The sequence below is a fragment of the Rhinopithecus roxellana genome, chromosome 16 (assembly GCF_007565055.1).
Source record: "Rhinopithecus roxellana isolate Shanxi Qingling chromosome 16, ASM756505v1, whole genome shotgun sequence".
Classification (NCBI taxonomy): Eukaryota; Metazoa; Chordata; class Mammalia; order Primates; family Cercopithecidae; genus Rhinopithecus; species Rhinopithecus roxellana.
Genome location: NC_044564.1, coordinates 65,933,407 through 65,956,671, shown reverse-complemented (window position 1 = coordinate 65,956,671; position 23,265 = coordinate 65,933,407). Strand labels below are relative to the sequence as shown.

General features: G+C 35.5%; 1 protein-coding gene across 14 annotated transcripts in view; it reads left to right on the top strand.

Annotated features, from left to right (window-relative positions):
• The window catches only part of NFIB (nuclear factor I B), a 241,872-nt gene that overhangs the window by 165,155 nt on the left and 53,452 nt on the right, over window positions 1-23,265 (top strand). For all 14 annotated transcript variants that reach the window (XM_030919688.1, XM_030919685.1, XM_030919683.1 and 11 more), the window contains exons 4-6: window positions 3,941-4,009; window positions 9,566-9,686; window positions 11,924-12,042. In XM_030919688.1, coding sequence (XP_030775548.1) covers window positions 3,941-4,009; window positions 9,566-9,686; window positions 11,924-12,042 — 309 coding nt within the window. The remainder of the gene's footprint in view (window positions 1-3,940; window positions 4,010-9,565; window positions 9,687-11,923; window positions 12,043-23,265) is intronic.

Here is a 23,265-nt window from a genome sequence, read left to right as displayed (position 1 = left end):
GGTTATGTTAGCAGCAGATAACCTGACATTTTGCTGATCTCACCCCTTATCCTACTGCAGGACCCCTGACTCGTTGCAAAATCCTCCCAATTATTTTGCCATAGCCCTCAAGTATTGTCTTCTGTATGCTAATGAGTAAGTAATAATAGGTATCCAAGTACTATTTTAAGTATCTGAGTACTATTTCATCCATGATTTCTTTTTCACTCTACCATGTCTTGGGTAATGTCTGTCCATTGCAAAGGCTGTGCTGCCTGCAGAGATGCATGAAGGTGGCAGCCGTCTGGTTCAGGTGCTCTTCCCAGACTATCCCTCTTGCCTGATTCTCACCTGTCCCTGTTCCCACAGGTACATGGTTAATAGGCATCACCGCTCATCCTCAAGAAACCTTCCTCCACTAAAGTCTCACTGGGCTCCATGCAGGAGTAGAGCCCAATGGGACCTGTGTGGTGTTTTGCATTTTGTCCACTAGGTTCCAAAGATGTTCTGATATATTTCCAATGCTTTTCATAGTTTCCGTAAACTACCTCTTTCCATTGTTTCTGTAGATTCCAATTTCTTAGAACCTGGGGAGTTGGGGGTGAGGAGTGGAGAAACACCCTGATACATTCTGAATTGTCTTCTTTTTTTCTGTGAATAGCTGCAATAGTCATTGTATTGTCTATGTTTGACTGCCTGACTGTCTTCCCAGTGGTAGAATTGGCCTTGAGCTTGCTCATCCCTTCTTCGTGATTTGGCTTCCAGCAGGCTCACACCCCAGTCCCTCTTAATGGTCATGACTTAGGAGCAGATGGATCTCTGACTCCTCATTGGAGTAATAAGGAAATGAACTTCAGATTACACATACATATTGCAATGTTATTATGTATTACATCTGATATAGTTCATGTAAACACATTGAAATGTTCATCACTTATTCACTGATTTATTTAACAAGTATTTTGTGGCTCTTACTATTTAAACACTTTCAGTTCCTTGGTTTTTACTTTATATAAATGCCTAACATTACACATAAGTACACAACAAAGTAAGAGATATAATCTGACCCTAATGATTACTCTTTCTCATGTGACCCGAAAGCCTAAATACACTCTTCAGCAAACAAGTTCTAGGGAATAACAAAAGTTAGTATAATTATCCATGAATCTTAAACCATCTGTATCTACATTGTAATAAAATGACTAAGATGTTAATGTGTGACCCTGTTTTTAAAGTTGAATTTTAGAATTTTGTTCTGTGTTTATTTAGTACTTACTCTATATATAGGCAATGAGTTAGTCATTAAGGAAGATAAAGAGATGAACAAAACCCAGTCACTTCCCTAACTAAAGGAGCTGATAATCCAGCAATGACTGCAAGACTTGAAAACAGATCTCTCAGAAAATCTGAAAGTACAAAGTATAAAATTAGTCCAAACTAGGTGCTATGCAAGTACAGAGGAAAGAGATTTCTGGCTGGGCCACTGGGTGGGAGAAGGAGGTGGAGGAGCAGTTTACAGAGTGGGTGGTGATTGGGTTGGATTTTGGAGGATGAGACTAGAGTGTGTAGAAAGAGGACCGTCTCATCGCAGGGAACTGCAGGAGGACGATATGAGGGTAGGCATTTATGGAGTACAATTGGGTGATGAAAAATAATCTTCTGTGACTGGTTAAATATATGAGCTGTGATCATGATAAAGGAGGTTTTTTTTTTTTTTTTTTTTTTTTGAGATGGAGTCTTGCTTTGTTGCCTAGGCTGGAGTGCAATGGCTCCTCTTGGCTCACTGCAACCTTCGCCTTCTGGGTTCAAGCGATTCTCCTGCCTCAGCCTCCCGAGTAGCTGAGACTACAGGTGCCTGCCACCACGCCTGGCTAATTTTTGTATTTTTAGTCGAGATGGGGTTTCACCATATCGGCCAGGCTGGTCTCAAACTCCTGACCTTGTGATCCACGCACCACGGCCTCCCAAGATAAAGAAGGTTTTTGTACTTAATATATTTACTTTATTAAGTTTACCCTACATAAAATAAAATATAATGAACTATAAGCAATAGCAAAAGTAACAGAAATCTTTCTATATGATGGTAAGTTACAGTGGTCCAGAAGAGTCAAAAACATCTCTTTCCCCAACCGGCAAGGCAGTCAATGTCCTTTTTTTGTATTCATGACTTTTAGCACCTTGTCCAGGGACTGTTACATAGAAGTTTCTCAATAATTAGTGAAATGAATTTAACCTGGTAAAAATTAATTGCTCAAGAAATAAGAGTTTCTTAAAATAGAAGTGCATTAAATTGGGACATTCTGTTATAACACTCTTAAAAATGTATGTATATTTTTTAGAGTAATGACTTAATGTGGCACCTGTTTTATCCCCTACTGAGATCTTACAATTTCCTCTCACTCCTTCTTTCATTCTGTTTCTAAAGAAGGTGGGTGGGTGGATGTCAAACATCAATGGCTCCTCAGTTCACAGCAGTGAAACATATATGCTAATTGAATGATTTTCTGTCTTTTCATGCTATGTATGGTTGAAAAGCAGTGTGGTGCCTTTTGTTCTGGTAAATTTTCTGAATAAAGATTTACGGATCATTTTGGACTGTCTGGAGGCCAGTGTGCATAATTCGGTATATGGCTGATCGCAGGTTCCACTGGCCCATCTTAATTTATTGGTAACATTTTAACCAGTGTTTACCATGGGGTTTATATTTTTATCTCCCTTAGTAACAGCTCTGTAAGATAGGTGATTTTTATTGTCTCTAATTTGTAAGTGAGGAATCTGAGGCAAAAAGAGGACTAATAACTTACCCGAGACTTCATAACTGGTAATCCGTGGCTAGAATTCAAATCCCAGCTCTTTGATTTCAGTGCCCCACGTTGCTACACTACCAAGCCTCACATCTCTGAACTGGATCTAATTCCTTGGTCAGCCCTAAAGCTTTATATAAAATCCAGTCAAATTGCCAGTTCTTAGAATCTAGTTTTGTTTGTTTGTTTCTCAGAAGTATTTCAATTCTGAGGATTTTCAAACTTATTCTCTCCCTAGGACAGAAGCAGTTAGGCTATAACCTCCCCCCGTAAGGTATTCCTCCCTCCTTACACACACTCATTACACCCCCTTAACATAAATGAGAATGGGGTGGACTGGGTGCAGGGTTACTGCTGTTTGTGGGAGTCATCTCTAGTTTTGGACATAGTTAGACCAGCTAGCAAGCAGGCTCCGTGGCCACTGTGAACTCTGTCCAGGTATGACTTAAGGGTCATGTGGCATTCCCAGAGGCCTGGATTCACCACCATTTGCCAGAAAAGGTGTCTGATTCTTGAAATAAAAGGAGTCCAGTGGAATAGTAGCAAGGGTGAGGAAAGCAGTGAAATCGTGCAACGTATATTAAAGATGCCCAGAAATAGGTCAATGCAAAGTTCTGTATTTGCTGTATATACAAGTTCTGCTTTTTATGTTATTAGTGACCCTGGAACAAGGGTGGGGGTGCTGGTAATAGCAGCTCACTTTTCTTTAATCAGAGAAGGTTTTACAAAAGAACAGTGGTTTTAAGAGACCTTGGACGTTATTCCAGCAAGGTACTAATTGTGGCTGTGGTTTCCTTTTTCTTTCTTTCATTTTTCACTTTAGTCTACCAGGTGCTACTGAGTCAAAAGCATTCACTGAGAGCCCACAGACCATTCTGTATGCATGGGCCATGGCAAATCAAACCGCATCAATAACCCTGTACTTCTACAAAGGGAAGAAAAAGTTTTCCTAAGAGAATATTTGATATCTAAACTTTTTATTTTTGTTTAAACAAACCTAATTTGCATTCATAAGAGTTATTTTTTGAAGTCCTTATTGTAAGCATATTTGGTTTTTGTTCAAACCTTTGGCTTTAAAACACTTAAATTCTAGTGCGTAATCATTTATTTTGCTGTCTGCTTATATTGATCATTTTTCCTTTAATGTTTATTTTTAGGATACCTTGAGGATAGTTTTGTAAAATCTGGGGTCTTCAATGTATCAGAACTTGTAAGAGTATCCAGAAGTAAGTAAATTGTTTTCTTACTACTTAAGCATGCAATATGATTTAAAATACTTTATATTTTGAACCTTAAATATAGTATAAAGAGTGATCACATATTATGAACATTTGAATTTTAAAATCTTAAAACTTTTGATGAAATAATAACTGAATATATTTTGCTTGATTTTCTAAAATGTTTGCATTGAAATCATCAAAACTTTTTGTTGTACAAAAATAATTTTGGTTTTTTTCTGATTGCCATGTTATTGGTATTCATTTTATAATTCACTGTTCTCTGCATGACCATAGATGGCCATTTATACCAAAGGAAGTGTGATTAATTAAATGTACTCTATGTTGTTATGATAACCCACATAAGTTTCCTGTAGATAAGTGCTTTTTCATTTTACTAACATTTTGGTGGGGGTTGGAGATGTACAGGATATACACACTAACGTGCAGAGTGTAGAGGGATGCAGAAATTAACTTTGCAGATTGTAGTTGGATATAGATAGAAAGCATTGTTATCCAAAACAATGTCCAATTGTTTTAACTGGCCACTTCACCTGAGACACCATTCTTGGCAGGCTGGATCAGATTTTTCTAGGGTAAGCTCACCTGGCAGGGTACCTCAGCAAAGGGGACGTTACCTTGATTAACTCTTTTACATATTACTAGCATGTACAAACATATCCAAGATGCAGATCTGTATGTACTAATTATGTTAAAGGAGGTGACTCCTTTCTTCATACCCCTTTCAGTGATTTAGCTTATTTATGTGACTTTGAAGGATATATTTTCACCTGACATTTTGATAGAATGCATCACACTTTGGAATGATGTTATTCAGATGATGTAGTCACACTCTGAAACTTGCCTAAGTTGTGTTTCTCATTTGGGTCAAATTTAGAGGTCATGAATAAGAATTATGATGATCTAGAAAGAACAGAGTAAGTGAGTTACTGAGGATAAGAATAAGCAGTGTTTTAAAGTCTTGTTGTTCAGTAAAGGAATCTCCAAACTATCACTAACTGTCTTTTGAACCATAGTTCCTTAAATAGCTAACATTTCTAAAGTGAACAGTGCAAATAGCATGTATAGCAGGGAGTGATATACATGAACGTTTAAGACCGTAAGTAGTTTATCCTTTCTGGTATAATTCTGGAGTAGATAAATGTATGCCCAAAAGACTTCTCTCATGGGTCTTTTTACTTGGTGACAGTGTAGGAGAAGAAACACAAATATCCTGTATTCCGGTAGCCCCAGCGTATGTATTCGATGGGCAAGGAGATTGTCCAAGGCAATGTGCCTTAATGTGTTTTTCCAGATGAATATGTGATATCCAAAGGTATCCAACATTTGAAAGTTTTCGCTGTTAATTTGGAAAGAAATATGCCTGACTTATCAGTAGCACTTTGTAGCATCAGGTAAGACAGGGGATACCTGAAGGGGTGTGTGTGTTTTCCCCATACTGTTCTTTAGCAGAAAGGCTTATGTTGCTACAGTTAGGAGGCTTATGAAATTATTTGCTTAAATTCGTACTTCTCTGAGTTCAAGTTCAATGTTGTATTTTCATCCTTCTTAGGAGAAGGGCAGTAGAGTCAGGTGTCAGAAATATTTATTTAGTACCTCATTATAGGTAATACTGTGCTAAGGCCTGTCAAAGGAGAACTACATTAGAACCTTCAAAAGCCCAGACAGATATTTTGAAAAATCTGAATTTCAAACATTAAAGATGAAAATTACCTTTCTAGAACAGTTTGAAACCAAGGTAAATTTAATATACTTCATTCATTCATTCTTAACTTATAATGTCATATCCTGGAGATTTTTAGGTTATTTGTTATAACAAATATTACTGATTTGTAATTAGCACATTAATTATCTATATTCATTAGATAATTTATTCAGCAAACATTTATTTTCTCCTCCATATGTAAATAGGTGTCTCTGAAAGGCCTGTTAAGTTATCCTCCTAAGTGTTTTAATATAGCCACATCATAATCTTTGTTTATACAATTAAACTTCATTATTTATGAAATAAGGGTTTGCTAAGTAAACACAAACTACAGCACAATACTTATGTGTGTATCACAAATTCTGACTTCTTGAGGGTTTACAGTATTCTAGTGTTTTCAGTCCTCCAGGGTTTTACAATCATATGACCCACTGATGTGTATGTTGACTTTAGCTAATGAAGCTATTCAGCATTAGGATAGTGAGCTCTCTGTTGAATGATATTATCTCCATCTTAAAAGTTGATTTAGGATCAGCTTTTGGAGTGAGGAGAACAATAAAGGAGATTAAAGGTTGGCCTCTAACCCTTAGAATCTGAGGTTCTTTGGTGCTTCATTTCTAAGAGGATATTGGCAACCTCTTAAACATGATTTGCAGCTTTCAGCCTTCTTGTAGCTCCCTGGGAGAGGTGCTAACACTGATCTTTGCATCTGATGTAAGTTCTTCCAGAGGCTCTTAAACAGGAATATCTGACTGAGACTTGCTGTTCTCACACACTCTCTTTGTCATTAAATAATTTCCATGTGTGTTGTTTTAGTGCTTTGGCCATGTTTATTGTTAATCTACTTTCCTTTCTGTAATCTCCCATTTAGTGTCACAATGCATACTAAATTTTTACAGTGCTCATCATGCATAAATCTGTAGACAAATTATTTTATTGCTATCTTTACAAAATTAAAACATAATATGTGTACATATTTATGGAATCCATGTGATCTTTAGATCCATGCATGCAATGTATAATGATTAAATCAGGCTATTTAGGATATCTATCATCTCAAACATTTGTCATTTCTTCATGTTGGGAATGTTTCAAATCTTCTTGTCTTGCTATTTTGAAATATGTGGTATATTGTTGTTAACTATAGTCACCCTGCTGTGCTGTCAAATATTGCAAATTATTCTTTCTATATATTACAGCTGTATGTTTTTACCCATTAACCAATCTCTCTTCATCTCCCCACCTCCCGACCCTCCCCCACCTCTGACAACCCCTTCCATGAGATCGACTTTTTAAGCTCCCATGTATGAGTGAGAACATGCTATATTTGTCATTTTTATTGCTGTCTTGACACTCTGGAGTAATCCTTCTGGAACAAAATTTAGAAAAAAACAAAATTTCTGAAGATTTTAAAATTATCATTTACTACAAATTACATCTAGTTGATTTATGGGTAAGCAAATTATGTTAACTATGGAGCCATATGTATTCAATAGAAACTATAAATCTTTGCCTAAATATTGTATGAACTTAATAAATTAAAAATAGTTTATATAAGGGAGAACCTCTAAGTTTCCTGTTAGTAACTCAGGTCTATGATTGTATCCATTACTGTGATGGGAAGCCAGACAGATTGTTTACTTCAGTTGAGCGCCTGAAATACCTCCTTCTAGCATGTACCCCACTTCCAGTGTCATATAGAACATGGTTCTAATAATAAATTATAAAACATGTGGTTACTGTGGGATTTCTTACCTCACTTTTTTTTAACCTTTGGTGTGCCTCAAGCCACAACAGTCATAGTAGCTACATTTTAGCTGTCCAAATAATTCAAGCCATCAGGCATAGTTACTCATTGGATACAAATATTTTCCGTGTAAAGGATGTTGCAGTGTATTATACCACTTGAACAATCTATCAGAAGGCCAATAGATACTCCAGAAGTTTGGAGCTGATACGAATCATGTATATACTGATGTATTTAAGTTTTAGTCGGGAAAGAGAGCTGTTCCTTTTGTGTTCCTTGGTCACTTCTCTGTGATAAAGCTTGTACCTCCTAATTTACTTTCTTAAAAATATTTTAAGTTAATCTTAGCCTGCCTAATATTAAAATACAATTCAAAGGATAGTGAACACATTTAGAATATTCATTAGAAATGATGGGTAAGAAAAATTCCATAAAAATCTACAGTCTCTTTGGAATTTTATACTCAACTTGAGGCAATTGGGAGGGAGGAGGCGATTAAGTAGACCACGTATGCTTAGAGTGAATCTCAGGGGCTCTAGAATTTTGTTGCAAAGTCCCAGAGTACACTTTCATTTGAACTTTTGAAGGGCTGATTAAGACAGGTAAAGAAATAGAAACTATTCTTAAGCAGTTCTTTGACACCTGCCTGGTCTCCACTTTGCACATTATCTCTACCTATGATTTTACTTCTGCAGCAGTCCCTGTTTAGAATGACCTTCCTCTAATCTCTTACTCATTCCCCAAAGTCCAGTGCCAGCCATGGCTTTTCACAGACTTCTTGGACAATTCATGCTGCTATTGGATTATTTTTCCCTTGAAATTCTACAGCAGTTTTGGATCATGTCATTAATTTGGACAGTTTCATTTTCATCTGTTTTGGTATTTATATGTTTCGCATGAATGTTTTACTTATCCAGCTTGTTGCCCAATATTTTTAATGGGGGCAATATATGAGACTATTTTGTACCCATTGCAGCCAACACCTGCCAGCAATGGACACAGTCAATAATTTGTTGAATGAACGTATTTTCAGCAGACAGGTTCATTTATACCTCTTTCTCTGCTTTTAACAAGTTTGAACTGTTCATCTTTGCTAACCATTCCAGTCTACCAGGGAAGAAGTTTGGAAGAGAAAGCAAAGAAGGAAGGGAACGCACAATCGTTGAGCACCTGTTATATACTAGGCACGATTCTAGGCTCTTATCACTACCTGTTTCATTTCATCCTCAAAATAATCATACGTGTCAGGTTATTACTCCCATTTTACAGTTAGGAAACTAGGGCACATAGCTTATAAGTACAGAGGGAGTTTAAACTAAAAGGCTGTTTATCCCTCAAGACTCTGCTGATTCTAACACAATATGCTGCCTCACAGATTTGCTCACGATATCTAAAATTAAATTAAACAAATATGAACAGATGTAATTATACAAAATATCATGAGATATTTTGATAAAGACATACAATGCATAATAATCACATCAGGGTAAATGGAGTATCCATCACCTGAAGCATTTATCCTTTGTGTTACAAACTAAAAATTATTATTCTATAATAATATCAACATTACTATTTGAGTGGATTAGAAGTCGTGATATTAATTATTATTATTATATTCTAACTAGGAGGCTGTGAGTAATAACTTTTGCCATTTTTTTTTGTGAAACGGTTCTATGCTTATTTGACAATGATTTGATTTTTGAGAGCCTAAGTAGTGCAAAGCAGCTTGTTTGGTGTTGCTGAGTGATAGGACTCATATATTCTGTTTCCTCCAGGCGTTTGTAGCTAGCAGAGTGACAGAGGTAATGTCAACTAATATAAAGGAGTGAGTAAAGAAGATTGAGGAATAGGATTAGGGAAATTGGTAACCAGTGATTATAATCTGATTGCCTCAAATGTCCAAGCTTGAACGTTGCTAAGGTGAGCAAGTTTTCAAGTCCTACCCAGGTTGTATGGTGGGTATTAGAGGCTTAAGGTGAAGAAAGTTCTCTCTATCTTTGACCAGAGGCATGGAAGATTCTCGATTATTACATTTGAATAGAGGTCAGAAATAAGAATGTCATTCCCAATGCTGCTTTGTCTTATTCCTCAGCACCCATAACCCAAGGAACTGGAGTCAACTTCCCAATTGGAGAAATCCCAAGCCAACCATACTATCATGACATGAACTCGGGGGTCAATCTTCAGAGGTCGCTGTCTTCTCCTCCAAGCAGGTAACTGAAAGAAGGGCTGCTCGTATTCTCAGTTGATACACACATAGGTTGGTAGGTGGATGATAGGCAGATAGATAGGTAGGTAAGTAAAGAGAGATGGGAAATAATTTTTGCTGGTAGTATACAGATTTTTAATCTTTCCTGGTTAAATTTATTTGGCTGGTACAAATTAAATGTAATTGTTTTACACAGCAGTTTAAAAAATCTTTTTCAGGGGGACAGGTAACTAGGAAAATATGTTAATATGATTTTTTTCCTGTTGTAGGTAATATTAAAATGCTGCAAGTTAACAAAATCTTTCGATGACTTTAAAAATGATGTTGCTGTGGCAGTGATATCTGGTTTATAACTGATTCCTGGTAACTTTTATCCAAATATTACATCTAAGCTTAGGATAATGAAACATAAAAAATAAAATGTGTTATTTACCTAGCCTTAAAATTAAAGACCACAGTTTGCCAGGTTCTTCAATTAGCTGATTTTTTTGACTAATTTAATTAACACTCTGTTACTAATGAAAATATTACCTTCCCTGAGATTTGGTTTAACCAGCCTATGTTGGGGGTCAGCTAGAGAGAGTTCTCTTTGCTTTTGACTTCACTGTTAACATTCTCATTTTTTTTTTTTACTGATCTTCTCTTGTAATTGTCAGTCACGGTGAATAGAGATTACAGATGTATTGATTTTTTTTTTTTATTTGAGCTAGATCTTCAAGACCCATCTCATTCCTAGAGCATTAAATATATGTGTAATCAAATATAAGAGCATACATGAATTCTAGAGCAAAACACTCATTTTACAATGTGAACTTTTTAAAAACAAAAGCATACCTGTATATTTATTTTCCTAAGCTATTGTCGGTAGTGAAAGTTCGTTGAATTTGAATTAATTATGGACTGGGCATGTTTGTGTGTTTATAAACTAAGATCAATTTTATATCAGTTCTTGTTAAACCATTTTCATATAGTTAAATTATGTAGCAAGATAATTTGGTTTATTATCATTAAAATAGTCTCTGACATATCAAAATCTTAAAAATGCTTTGGTTTTTCTAAATTTAAAACGTGAGTAGTAATTTTTAAATTTTATCTGCTAAATCAGTATGTTGTCAACACAGATCTTTCTTCATGACTACTTTGTATAAGATACTGTCTTTCAGAATAAACAAGGTTTAAAAAACATTTCTCTATTACCTCCTTATGCATATAATTTGTTCCCCATTTTAAGTTTTTCAGACAAATTTTCTGCTGACTCTTAGATGAGAGAATTAGATTTAAAAGAGAGTTAAAATGTAAGGTCTAACTTTGGATACTTTGGGAAGAAATTAAGCTTAGCATGGATAGAAATTGCCATCTTCTACATCACGTTAATACTCTGAGAATTGTGAGTCAAATATTAATCATGAATATCTACAAATGTACTCAGACATATACATGATTCAAGGGCTTGGAAGCACAGTGCAGTGGAAAGAGCACACTTCTGGGAGTCAGACGTCTTTACCTTATGTCTGACTGCTTCCATTCACTTGCCCTGGACAATCTACTGAATCTCTTCAAATGTGTCCCCCCATTTGTAAAAACAAGGAGATTGGTTTATGTATATGATTTTTGAGGTCAGTTTCAATGCTGAAATCCTATAACATTATGGTTCTTATTGCTGCAAAAAGCTAATTTTGAAGATTTTTTAAAAGGTTTTGCCAGCATACATGTGAATAAGTTTTTTTTATTTAATTAAAGAAAAAATATTCACTGGGCATAGTGACTCACATCTGGATTCCCAGTACTTTGGGAGGCCCAGGCAGGAGGATCACTTGAACCTAGGAGTTCAAGACCAGCCTGGACAACTCTCTCTCTACAAACAAATTTTTAAATTAGCAAGGCTTGGTGGCGTGTGTGTGTGTTCCTAACTATTTGGGAGGCTGTGGTAGGAGGATCGCTTGAGCTCAGGAGCTTGAGGCTGCAGTGAGTTGTGGTCATGCAACTGCACTCCAGCCTGGACAACAGAGTGAGACCCTGTCTCAAAAACAAACAAAAAAAGAAAAAATTCACATTTGTAGTCATAATTTCATAATTATCTGCTTTATAGGATATTGGTGGGGGCATATGTAAGTATTCTGAGATACTATTACTTGTGCTTTTGAAAATTTTCACAGTAAGGATCTTCTCAGATCATTTACTTTCAAATGTACACATCTTCCCAGAAATCCCATTAATATAACTATTGCCATATTTTAACAGCAAAAGACCCAAAACTATATCCATAGATGAAAATATGGAACCAAGTCCTACAGGAGACTTTTACCCCTCGCCCAATTCACCAGCTGCTGGAAGTCGAACATGGCATGAAAGAGATCAAGGTGAGTAATAAGGAGATGCCTCTAGAGAGATGAGTAAAATGTTGGCTCGTTTCTTAAGTTTCGTTTAGTCAAAATTTCATAATTAAACCAATATGGATTATATATTGTTTTCATCAAATGATTCCTGTAGAATTATTTTTGAGATAATATATTAGTCAAATGTCAAAGTTAATTTATCCAAAATCTTATTTTTAGTTGTTTCATTGGACTTTTTTTCAGACAAAATGATATTTTAGAACCCACAATTATGTATGTGACTGATTATGGTCTGTCTACATTTGTTGGTTGGAGTACAGCAGAACCACAAACTGTGATTCAATTAGATCCGCCTGCTCCTCTCTATGGGGCGTTGCAGGGAGCCAAACTTTAAGCAGTTTGCAAGTGCCAGGAACTGAAAGTTGTTGTTTAAAGGAATCTGCAGTTCCTTTTGGACGTAGGTAGACCATATACAATAAAGAAAAGTATAATGTAAGATACATTGTGTCAGAGTCAATCTAGCTATGCTTTCTAGATAACACTGTGACCCAGTTCTAGAGCAGCTTTGAGGATAATTATAACTTTAAGAAATGGGTATTGAGACCCAGAAGGATTGAGACTTAACTCTTCTTAAAGTCTGTTGGATTTAGTATATTTCATCACACATATCCATGCTTTCCCCCACAATCAGAGGGAGATTATTAAGCATGGAAATAGAAAAATTAGCTAACGGCTGTTTTTGTTGGTATGTAAGCATGTGTGCAAATAAGATCTTACGTCAGCCACATAAACGTGTATTTTTAAATTGTCTTTTAAATATAATGCTGCATTAAAAAAAAATCTAGCCTGGGCAATGTGGCAAGACCCCATCTCTACAAAAAAATACGAAACATTAGCCAGACATAGTGGTGTGCGCCTGTAGTCCCAGCTATCCAGGAGGCTGAGGTGGGAGAATCAGTTGAGCCTAGAAAGCAGAGGCTGGAGTAAGTGTGATCGCACCACTGTACTCCAGCCTGGGTGACAGAGTGAGACCCTGTCTCAAAGAAAAAAAAAAATCGAAAAGAAAGGAATAATGGTTTTCAGCCCAAGACTTGGGTATGTATTGGTGAGGGTTGGGGTACTCTATGTTGAGTATTCTTAGGAGACACATGACTCTGTGCCTTAACAGTTAAGGCCAAAGTCAGTTCCTTATTCAATGCTTCTTTTTTGGTGCTCAAATTTTTAATACCCGAGTGCCAAGGGGTCTAAAGAATAATGAAAAATCTTCATGGAGACATTGGCCTTTGAGTCAAGTGTACCTCCTTTAGCGCAACTGAATCAAAGCTCAATTCCTAAATTTCACCTAAATGTCCTTGAGATTTTAACTAACAAAGAAGTGAGGGGCTGAAGAGGGTGGTGGTGGGAACTGAGACAAAAGCATAGCCATGTGTTAGGTGGGGAGGCAAATTTGAGAATGGCTGTGTGTGCCATGTGGCTGGACACGGTTCACATGGAGGAAAATAATGGAGATGACAAGGGTCCTTTTATGCAAGGATTTGAAACTCAACTGGAGAGAGTTTGACTGTGAGACCCCCCTCAGAGGGAATTTTGTCTCTGAGACTGTCCTCATGAGAGACCCCACCAAATCTATTTTTCAGGCAGTAGGTAAAAATCATCTTTATAAAACGTAAATAACAACATTCTACTCCCCTACTTCAGATCCTCTTGTCACTTCCCACGGCTCTCAGGAAAAAATGGGAATTTTCTCGTATGACCAACAGGCCTGGCCTGTGACTGCCACCATAGCCTTGGCAGGTGACATTCTGCTTCCCCTTACTTGCACTTGAGCCCACTGCTTTATTTAAAGTTGGGAATTCAACACCCAGGACCTTTCTATAAGTTATGACCTCTGGAATGCTCTTCTAACTCTTTATCTGGCAAACTCTTTGTCATCCTTCAGAGCCCAGCTTAAATTGAGAAATTTCAGTCTAAATTCTGTCTTCTAGTTTTCTCTGTCAACACCCAGTACTGTTCTTTCATTGTACTCATAATATGTAATCATATAGCTATTTATGGGATTAGTTGTCTAAATCTGTTTACACTATGAGAGCAGGGACCTTATCTGTTTTGACTACTACTGTAACCAGCACTTAACACACACTTGGTGCATAGTAGGAGTACAATAAATAGTTGTATAAATGAACCATTGATAGGCAGAATACCAGTCTCATTAGTTAAGGCGAGATATAATAAGAGACTTTTACCAGAGTTGCAGAAATGAAGCGAAAAACAAAACCCTCAACCCTTAATATTTTATTGCTTGTTTTACTGACATTGTCAGCTTATTCTAAACAAAGCCATAGTTTCCCTGTCAGAAAATTCTTCTGGAAAAGATTCTAATGGTAATAACCTTGTGAATGTGTGGGAATGGATGCGTTTTTCAGAAGTGTAGGTGTTCTTTATTATAGAGAGTGTCACTTTGTAAGAATTGATTCCTCTTTAAGCCTATTGAATAAAGCCAATCTCAAATCATATTATAAAACATTTTTGAAAAGTAGAAGGGAAACTGTCATTCTTTTTCTTTGTAAAATCATTGTATTGTCTTGGTGATTTTCTTTTGTCAAGATGACTAGACTTATTGGAGGAGTCTGTAAAGGCATATTATATTAAGGGTAAGGAAGAATATTTCATTCTCAAGTGTGCTTTTTAAACATACACACACACACACACAAACACACACACTCTGTCACTTTAATTCTGAAGACCCTGAAGACTTTGTAATGTGCACAATAAGCCATTGTGGGAAGAAGACTCAACTACATTGAAGAAATGCAGGCAATACAGTACTATCTTTATAAATTTGCTAAGCCCAATGCAGTCCTTTTGTTCTTAGAAAATTGCTTTTTAAAAATTTGCAAAATAGGCCGGGCGCGGTGGCTCAAGCCTGTAATCCCAGCACTTTGGGAGGCCGAGACGGGCGGATCACAAGGTCAGGAGATCGAGACCATCCTGGCTAACACGGTGAAACCCCGTCTCTACTAAAAAATACAAAAAACTAGCCGGGCGAGGTGGCGGGCGCCTGTAGTCCCAGCTACTCGGGAGGCTGAGGCAGGAGAATGGCGTGAACCCGGGAGGCGGAGCTTGCAGTGAGCTGAGATCCGGCCACTGCACTCCAGCCCCGGCGACAGAGTGAGACTCCGTCTCAAAAAAAAAAAAAAAAAAAAAAAAAAAAAAAATTTGCAAAATAAAATGCCCAATGGTTGTTCTTGTCCATCTTCTAATGTTCTTTAGACACACTTGCCTGTGATGGAGGGAGTTGTCTAAAGCACATATTGAGTGCCACTCCAATCATTGTAATAGCTTTGACATGTCTTGTATTTATAATATTTTCTCCTACAAAGCCCTGCACTAATTGATACTCAATAACTATTTATTGGTTGATTAAAATGTGCTTGTGTTTAAAATGGGAAGAAATGCTTAAAATTTACTATTAATTATTTCCTGGGTATGCCTTATTCTGTTAGTGCTAAATTTGCATTAAAATCTATTCTTGACATAGTCCTTAGCAAAATTGATTTATTAAATATGAGAATCAAAGATAACAAAATTATGGACAATATGTGGCATTTTACTTTCCCTTTCAATCTGAAATACCAACCTAAACCATTGAAATTTATTCTGAGTAGGCAAAAATAAAGGATATAATATGACCAAATTATTACATGTATTCTGTTCTTAAATCAGGCAAAATATTAATACAAAATCTAGGTTTATGTAGTGATATGTTCATGCAATTTTAGTAACTTAATGAAAAAGTATTTTTATTTTAGCATATTACAATAATAAATTAATTATGTCCTTGTGTCATTTCTTCAAAACAAAAAATTACAACTTTCTGATTATAAGAGAATTGTAACTTATACTTTTGCAAATATAGACATGAATATTTTAAAACTAAATATAATTTAATGGTGTTAAACATTTGGTAGGGGGCTATATAATTTGCTTCTCCTGATGAATAGTGATGAAAATTAAATTTGTCAGCATCTATATTATGTAATGTTTATATTTTTACTTTGTATTATTTTATACGTACAGAAGGAAATGAAAAGGAAAATAATACTGAGTCACTAGCAAAGGGGTATCCAACAACTGTTATATTTCTTTTCGATGTTCCAGAATATTTCTCCTTGCTTAGTCTCTTCTGTAAATCCTGGTCTTAAACTTCTGACTGCTTCTTTGTCTATTAAAAACTTTCTTTTTTGGATATTGGTTTTCTTCATTTAAGATTTTAATGATTAATGAATAGAACCAGATTAGTTTATCAACAGACAAGTTGAACATTTCTTTTATTCCAGTACTTCCTCCATAAAAAATTCCATTAAGATCTTGTCTTTCTTAATTTTTTTCCATCTGAGTCAATTCAGAGAGTCAATTCCTAGTTGATGTACTTTTTTTGAAATTTTTCTTTAGCACAATCATTTGTAACTTTTGATATAAGAGGAAAAATAAGAGATAGGTCACAGTTTTTCCTCTAATTCAGGTTACTCTGATGAGACTAAAACCAATTGTATTCCAATGCCCAGTGTGTTAGTCCGTTTTCATGCTGCTGATAAAGATATACTTGAGACTGGGCAATTTACAAAAGGAAGAGGTTTACTGGACTTACAGTTCAACATGACTGGGGAGGCCTCACAATCAAGGTGGAAGGAGGAGCATGTCACGTCTTATATGGATGGCGGCAGGCAAAGAGAGAGCTTGTGCAGGGAACTCCTGTTTTTATAACCATCGGATCTTGTGAGACTCATTCACTGTCATGAGAACAGCACAGGAAAGATCTGCCCCCATAAATCAGTCTCCTCCCACAAGACTCCTCCCATGTCACGTGGGAATTGTGGGAGTTACAATACAAGATGAGATTTGGATGGGGACACAGCTGAACCGTATCACTCAGTAATTTAACAGACAAATAAATAGTATGCTTGAACATTGAAAACAGTTCTTTATAAGGTCAGTTTGCCACTGCCATTCTGATAGTCACTAATTTATCTAAGTCTGAATGTAAAACTTCTAAAACATTTAATAGATATTTAGTGAGAAAAAATATGATATGGTAAATATATTTGCAGTATGCAGCTGGGGATTTCTAAATGGAAATTTGAACAGCTTTTCAGCCAGATGAGTATTTAAACAACCTGTAATCTTAGATAAAATATAAATTCGAAAAGACTTTATGCAGTAAAATGTTATTAATTTCTACATGTATGGGATTTGAGATAATTTGGTTCAATGAACAGTTTGTCAAATGTCTATTATATTGGAGGAATTTTTGCAGGCATTGGGCACACAAATATGAATAAATTAAGTTTCCAGCCCTTGACCTCCCGAATGGAAAAATAACTTTTACTATTTAGAAAAAAACGGGGACTAAAATAAATAAGATTATGAGAGGACCGACTCCATGCTTTAGAGCTAGCTTAGCTTTAAGCACGATGAGCGGTAAATCCTTACATAAAATCAATAAAGTGGCATGTTGGCAAAAACTACCACTACCTAGTATATTGGCATATTACTACAATTTGGAAAGTAGTTTGAAAAATTAAACTGGACTCTAAAGCTATATTTAGGCATTGTGTTCTGGTATCTTAGGTACTAAAAAATAAAAATATGAATTTTTATAAAAATCTCCCGTTCTGTTATATAAATGTCTTCTCAGTTAAGTCTTTCTGAAGTATTAATTTCTTTCCAAGTCCTAGAGATTTATTTTTGATAATTTTGAAAATATTCTCATTAGTAAGGTAGTCTTAACTGTTGTGCTAAATTTTGATTTTCACATTCTAGAGTTCTATAAGGGTATAGTATTAAATATCAAATGCATTAAGCCAAAGGGCCCAAGGGAACACTGAGGGCTAGAGAGTAAAAATGCCAGTTTAGCATTATGTGCTCAATCAGGAAATAAATAACAGTAAATAAGAGTGTGATACCATACTGACAGAACCAGAATCCGAGGCCAGCATTTACTGTTTTTTCTCGCTCTGTTGCCCAGGCTGGAGTGCAGTGGCACGATCATGGCTCACCGTAGCCTTGACCTCCTGGGTTCAAGTGATCCTCCCACCTTATCCTCCCAAGTAGCTGGGACTACAGGCACTTGCCACCATGCCCAGCTAATTTTTAAATTTTGTGTAGAGCTGGGGTCTCACTATGTTGCCCACACTGTTCTGGAACTCCTATCAGGGCCTCCCAAAGTGATGAGATTACAGGTGTGAGCCACCACACCAGGCCCCCCAGCATTTCCTACTGTGAGTTTAGGAATGAGAAAAGATATGCTACATACAAAAGAGTGTTCAGCTAAATTTGGAAAATTTTCTTGTAACGAAAATTTCAGCTATTTTCATTCATAAATGAATATGCAGAATATTTAATATACTACTGTGTGCTGTGAACATCCAGGAGTGGCTCTTGACTGAACATGTTTATTAAGTTTGTGACTTCACAACCTTTTATTTCTATCAAAGAATCCATAGGGAGCATTAATCCTAGGCTCAAACTTTGAAACACAGTGCTCTAGCCCAAACCACAGTCTGACAAATGATATAATCTCAAGATTTCTCTAGAGCTGTGGGAGCTGAGTGAATAAGCAGCTTTCATAAATGGTTGAATAACTGCTATCTGGGAATCATTAACATTAAATGAAGTCCTAGAAAATGGCAGTGCAGACAGCTTAGTAACCCTACTGGAAGAACTTTTTAAGTTCCATTTGGGGACCAAATAGAACACCAACAATTCCTTACATTCCTGCAGTTTGTATCACAAGGATGAAATAGCAAATATTCAAGTGTCAAACTTTTGAACCAGAAAAAAAGAGAACTACAAATGCTTTTCATGGATGAATGTGAAGGAGAGCTGGTTTGGATTTGATGTTCAAGCCCTTAAGTTTCTTTGTTTAGCTTTTTATGGAAAATATTGAAAGTAAAGAACTCTAAGTGAATTTCTAGGTACTTACTACCCTGACATTGGAAAGCAAACTTCAAGGATGCTTCCACCCTGAAGAGGAATGCGTCTTCAACTACGCTGCTGTAATTGAAAAATCACAACACGAGCTGCTTCAAAATGGAAAGGAAAACAGTAAATTGTTGGTGAAGGCTTTCATCAGAATTCCCCACATTGCCTCCTAATTGGCGAATGTTTGTTCCCCCTTCATATGTTCTAATCAAGAATAGCATTTTGGATGGGGTAAACTTGTATACATGTTAGCAGGGCTGGTACTGATTAATATGGAAAAGTCGTGCTCATATTTCTGTGCTCTGGAGGCTTAAAGATTTGAAAATACAGCATTTTGCAGAAAAACCACAATAGATAATTAGTTTGAAAAAAATAACAACTTTCTATTTAATACTGGGTTTCTAGCTTGATGGAACACAGCTTAAAATAGGGAAGTGGGAAACCCGTGGGAGATAATATCATAGTGTGCCATACAAAGTTTCTCTGCATGAGAAAAGGTTTTATTTGAAATCTTCTTACATATTGAGTTCATGTTTAAGCTTATTATGAAGTAGTTCGGAAAGCCAGTGTCATTTCAGTTATAAGACTTCCAATGTCATATACAATAAGAAATTGATTTTTCAGGTACAGATCACAAATTGTTAGAATCATTAGTGAGACATAATTCAAGCTCCTGTTTCACAGCTAAGTAGTCCAAGGATCAGAGAGGCTGTCCTGTCCCAAGTAATGAATGGCAGAGCCTAGATCTTTGTTCAAGGGATTTTTTTTCTTTTTCTGTTATCCTACAGCCTGCCTAGGGAATCAGTATGTAAACTTACAAATGGCCTAGGAGATTTTAAACACTGCTTCGCAAGTCTTGGTAGAGGGACACTTTTCTTGGGAAGCTTAAGGAAGACACTGTTAGACCTAACAGAACTAGAATGAAAAAATAGAGATGAATTTGTGAGTTTTCAGGGTTCTGAAAGAATTCTCAAAACAAAATTTTGAGATGGTAAAATTTTACATACACACACACACACACACACACACAAATCAACTATTATTATTAGTGCCAGGATTAAAATTTTTTGTACTAAAATAAACTGAAGATATGAATGCTTTTGAAGAATAAATGTGGGGAAGAGTTGGTTTGAAATGAATGCACAATTTTAAGAAGTCTTTTGGTCTGGAGAATATTAAAAGTAGAATTGTAAAGTGAACCTCAATGTACCATCACCCAGCTTCAACTGTTATTAACACTTTGCCAGTCTTATCGCATTTACTGTCTCCCGGTTTTTAAAAGTATTTTAAAGCAAATCCCAGATATCTGGCATTTTGCTTGTAAAAGATCTAAGTGTTTTGAACAATGAACTTTTTTTTTACATAATCACAGTACTATTATCAATTTAACAAATATAACATTAATTTCTTAATGTAATCTAACATATAATCCATGTTCAAATTCCCTAGAATATCTTAAAGGTTGTCTTGTTTGAATCAGGACTCAAATTTAGTCCATAGATTATGTTTGTATTTTCACCTTCTTTTTAGACTGTACTGGTGACTCTCCTCCTTTTTCTATATTATTTATTTATTGAAGAAAGCATGTAAATTTAAAAACTGTCTTCAAAAAGCACATGTAAATGAAACAAGGAAAACAAGATTCTATTGCCATTTGTGGTTGTCATTTATTTATTGAGCCCTTACTTTCTGTCAGGTGCATGGCTGAGTTTATATCTATTTTTCTTTTAAACCTGATAGAAACCCCATTTTACAGCTTACTAAACTGATCGTTACAATGCTTAACAAACTCGACATAGATCATGCAGATCATAAGTAGCAGAGGTAGAATGGGAGCCCCTGTCTGTCTAGCTGAAGAAACCCATGCTCATTATTACTATATAATACTGTGTACCCAAATAAGTCATTGAGATACTATGTTTATGATTTTGCAAACTAATTATAAAACCTCTATTACAATTGTTTTTAATGCATGAAACGTCAATACAGATAAATGCACATAATTTCATAGGGGCTCATAGACTCCTCGGAGATTCATACATGTAGTCTTTGCACTGAAATCAGGTTAAAAATCACTTTTCCATTTAATAAGACATTAATAAATAATCCTAAGTTCTAGAATGTCTTTAGTAGAAGTGTGTGATTATATGGCCAGTTTAAAATGAGCTATATTTGTGAAAATATAAAAATTAAGTATATATTTATTATCAAATATATGTTTTCTTTTAGTTCTGTTCTACTCTTTTTGCCTTATGCCTAGTGCACTGTAATTGTGATTAGGAAACTCTAAATATTGGCGTAGTCTTAGACAAATCACTTAACTTCAGTAAATCTTGAGTCTTCCCATCTGTAAAATAACAAAGTTGTATACTAAGGTTTCTTTGTGTTCTAACATTTTAGATTTTGAATCTATTGGAGTCAAAGAATTTGAAGATCTTCAGTACTTGAGTCTTTTCAAAGCCGTCATTAACATGGATCTTTTGGAAAATTCAGAAAGTTTTCTGTTTCTTAAATTATTTTTTAAATGTTCATTTTAAACACTCTCATTGAATAACAATAATTGGGCTACTTATGTGCTTGGAGGCCCATATATTTTGCTTTACACCTGAGGAATGCACAGTTCTCACAAATGCATGTCCTGTCCTGCACCATTCTGGTGCAACAAATGATTGATAGAGATTGAGTTATTATAACAGAACCTTGTTATGGAATCAGTGTCTCCTACTTTGCAAACAAATGACTCAGCCAGACAGCAACATTTATTTTCTCTAAATGACTAGGGATGTAGCAATGGGAGACCATTATCCTGTGACAATATTCGGTTTCATTGACATTATCTCACAAATGTAATTGGTCCATTACTGAACAGAGGTTTTGTTACTGATGAATTTCACATGATTTCTAAAACCATTAGGATAATAAATATGCCATCATAGTAATTTCATTGACAGAATGTTATTTTTTTCATTTACATTTGTTGGAGAAAAAAAATATATAGATTTAGCTTGAACTTAAACACTACAATTTACACCAATTTTGACTACTTTTCCATTAAGAGAAACAGAATATTGTGCAGAGTAATCATATTTGCATTGAACTGCTGAACTGATGACCTTAAAATTTTTGTAATTCTTTTTCTACCACACTAAATCACATCAAATCATAATTGTTCTCAAGCAATTAGTTTACTACCTCAGTTTAATGATTTTATTTGAAGTAAGTTCCAGATCATTTATAGGACTTTCCTGTAAATCCACTAAAGTAACACATCAGTTAAAGCAACCCTAACCATTACCAGCGTGGATAATAACAGCATTAGTAACAAGAAAATCCTTGAGATGTCTTGTAGCATAAATGTTTTTAAATGCATGGCTTTTCCCCAAATGTTCTCCTCCGAAAACTCATCTGTAATCTTGTTAAATTAGAACTCTTCCAGTATCTTTCTGACTTTTACAGTTAAGGTTATGGTATTGATTTTATTTTATAGCCCATGGCTCTCAGATGCTTAACACTAATAAGCCTCCATAGCCAAGAGGTTTTCCCGAGAGGCATGGTGAATAGCAGCTATTTACCTATGCCAATGTTTAATAAGCGATTTAAAATATGCTCCAAGTCCTGCATAATTGTTTGATGTTTTTTCTCTCTTTCAAATTAGGTTTACACACATTACTCAAGACACTTTATTATTGTCTGTCTGTTGAAATGAAATTGCTTAGTGGGCAAAAACATTTTGAAGTGTTTTTAAAAAGTAGTTTTCATTTATTCCATATTCATTGTTTTAGCACTGTTCTTCATTATTCAAAGGATTTTTTTAAGTGTCTCTGGAAGGTGTTTGTGAGCTTCAAAGAGGTTTGAGCTTTAACTTTACATTGTGTGTAGGTGTAGCCTCAAGACCTTTTTTATAGAGAAGTGATAAAATAGAGACTTGTAGGAACATGCTATTTAACTGTGCTTGGGTTAAAATACATGGCAAGAGACACTTAAACTATTAGAAAATATTTTACTTTACTGAGGAATACAATAATATGCTCAAGTGTAATTAAGATTAAATAACTCAATAATTAAAGTAAGAATTTCATTTATTTAACACAAAGACCACCATACTTTCTCATTCGAAAAGGAACTGATTTCATAAATTTTTAAAAAATGGTTGAGAAATCTAATTGAAGATGACATCTTATGTCCTCTTAATGTAGCTTGCCATTTTTTCCAGTGTTATTTTAGAGTGTGATAAATGTAAATATATATATAAGGAGATACTTTCTT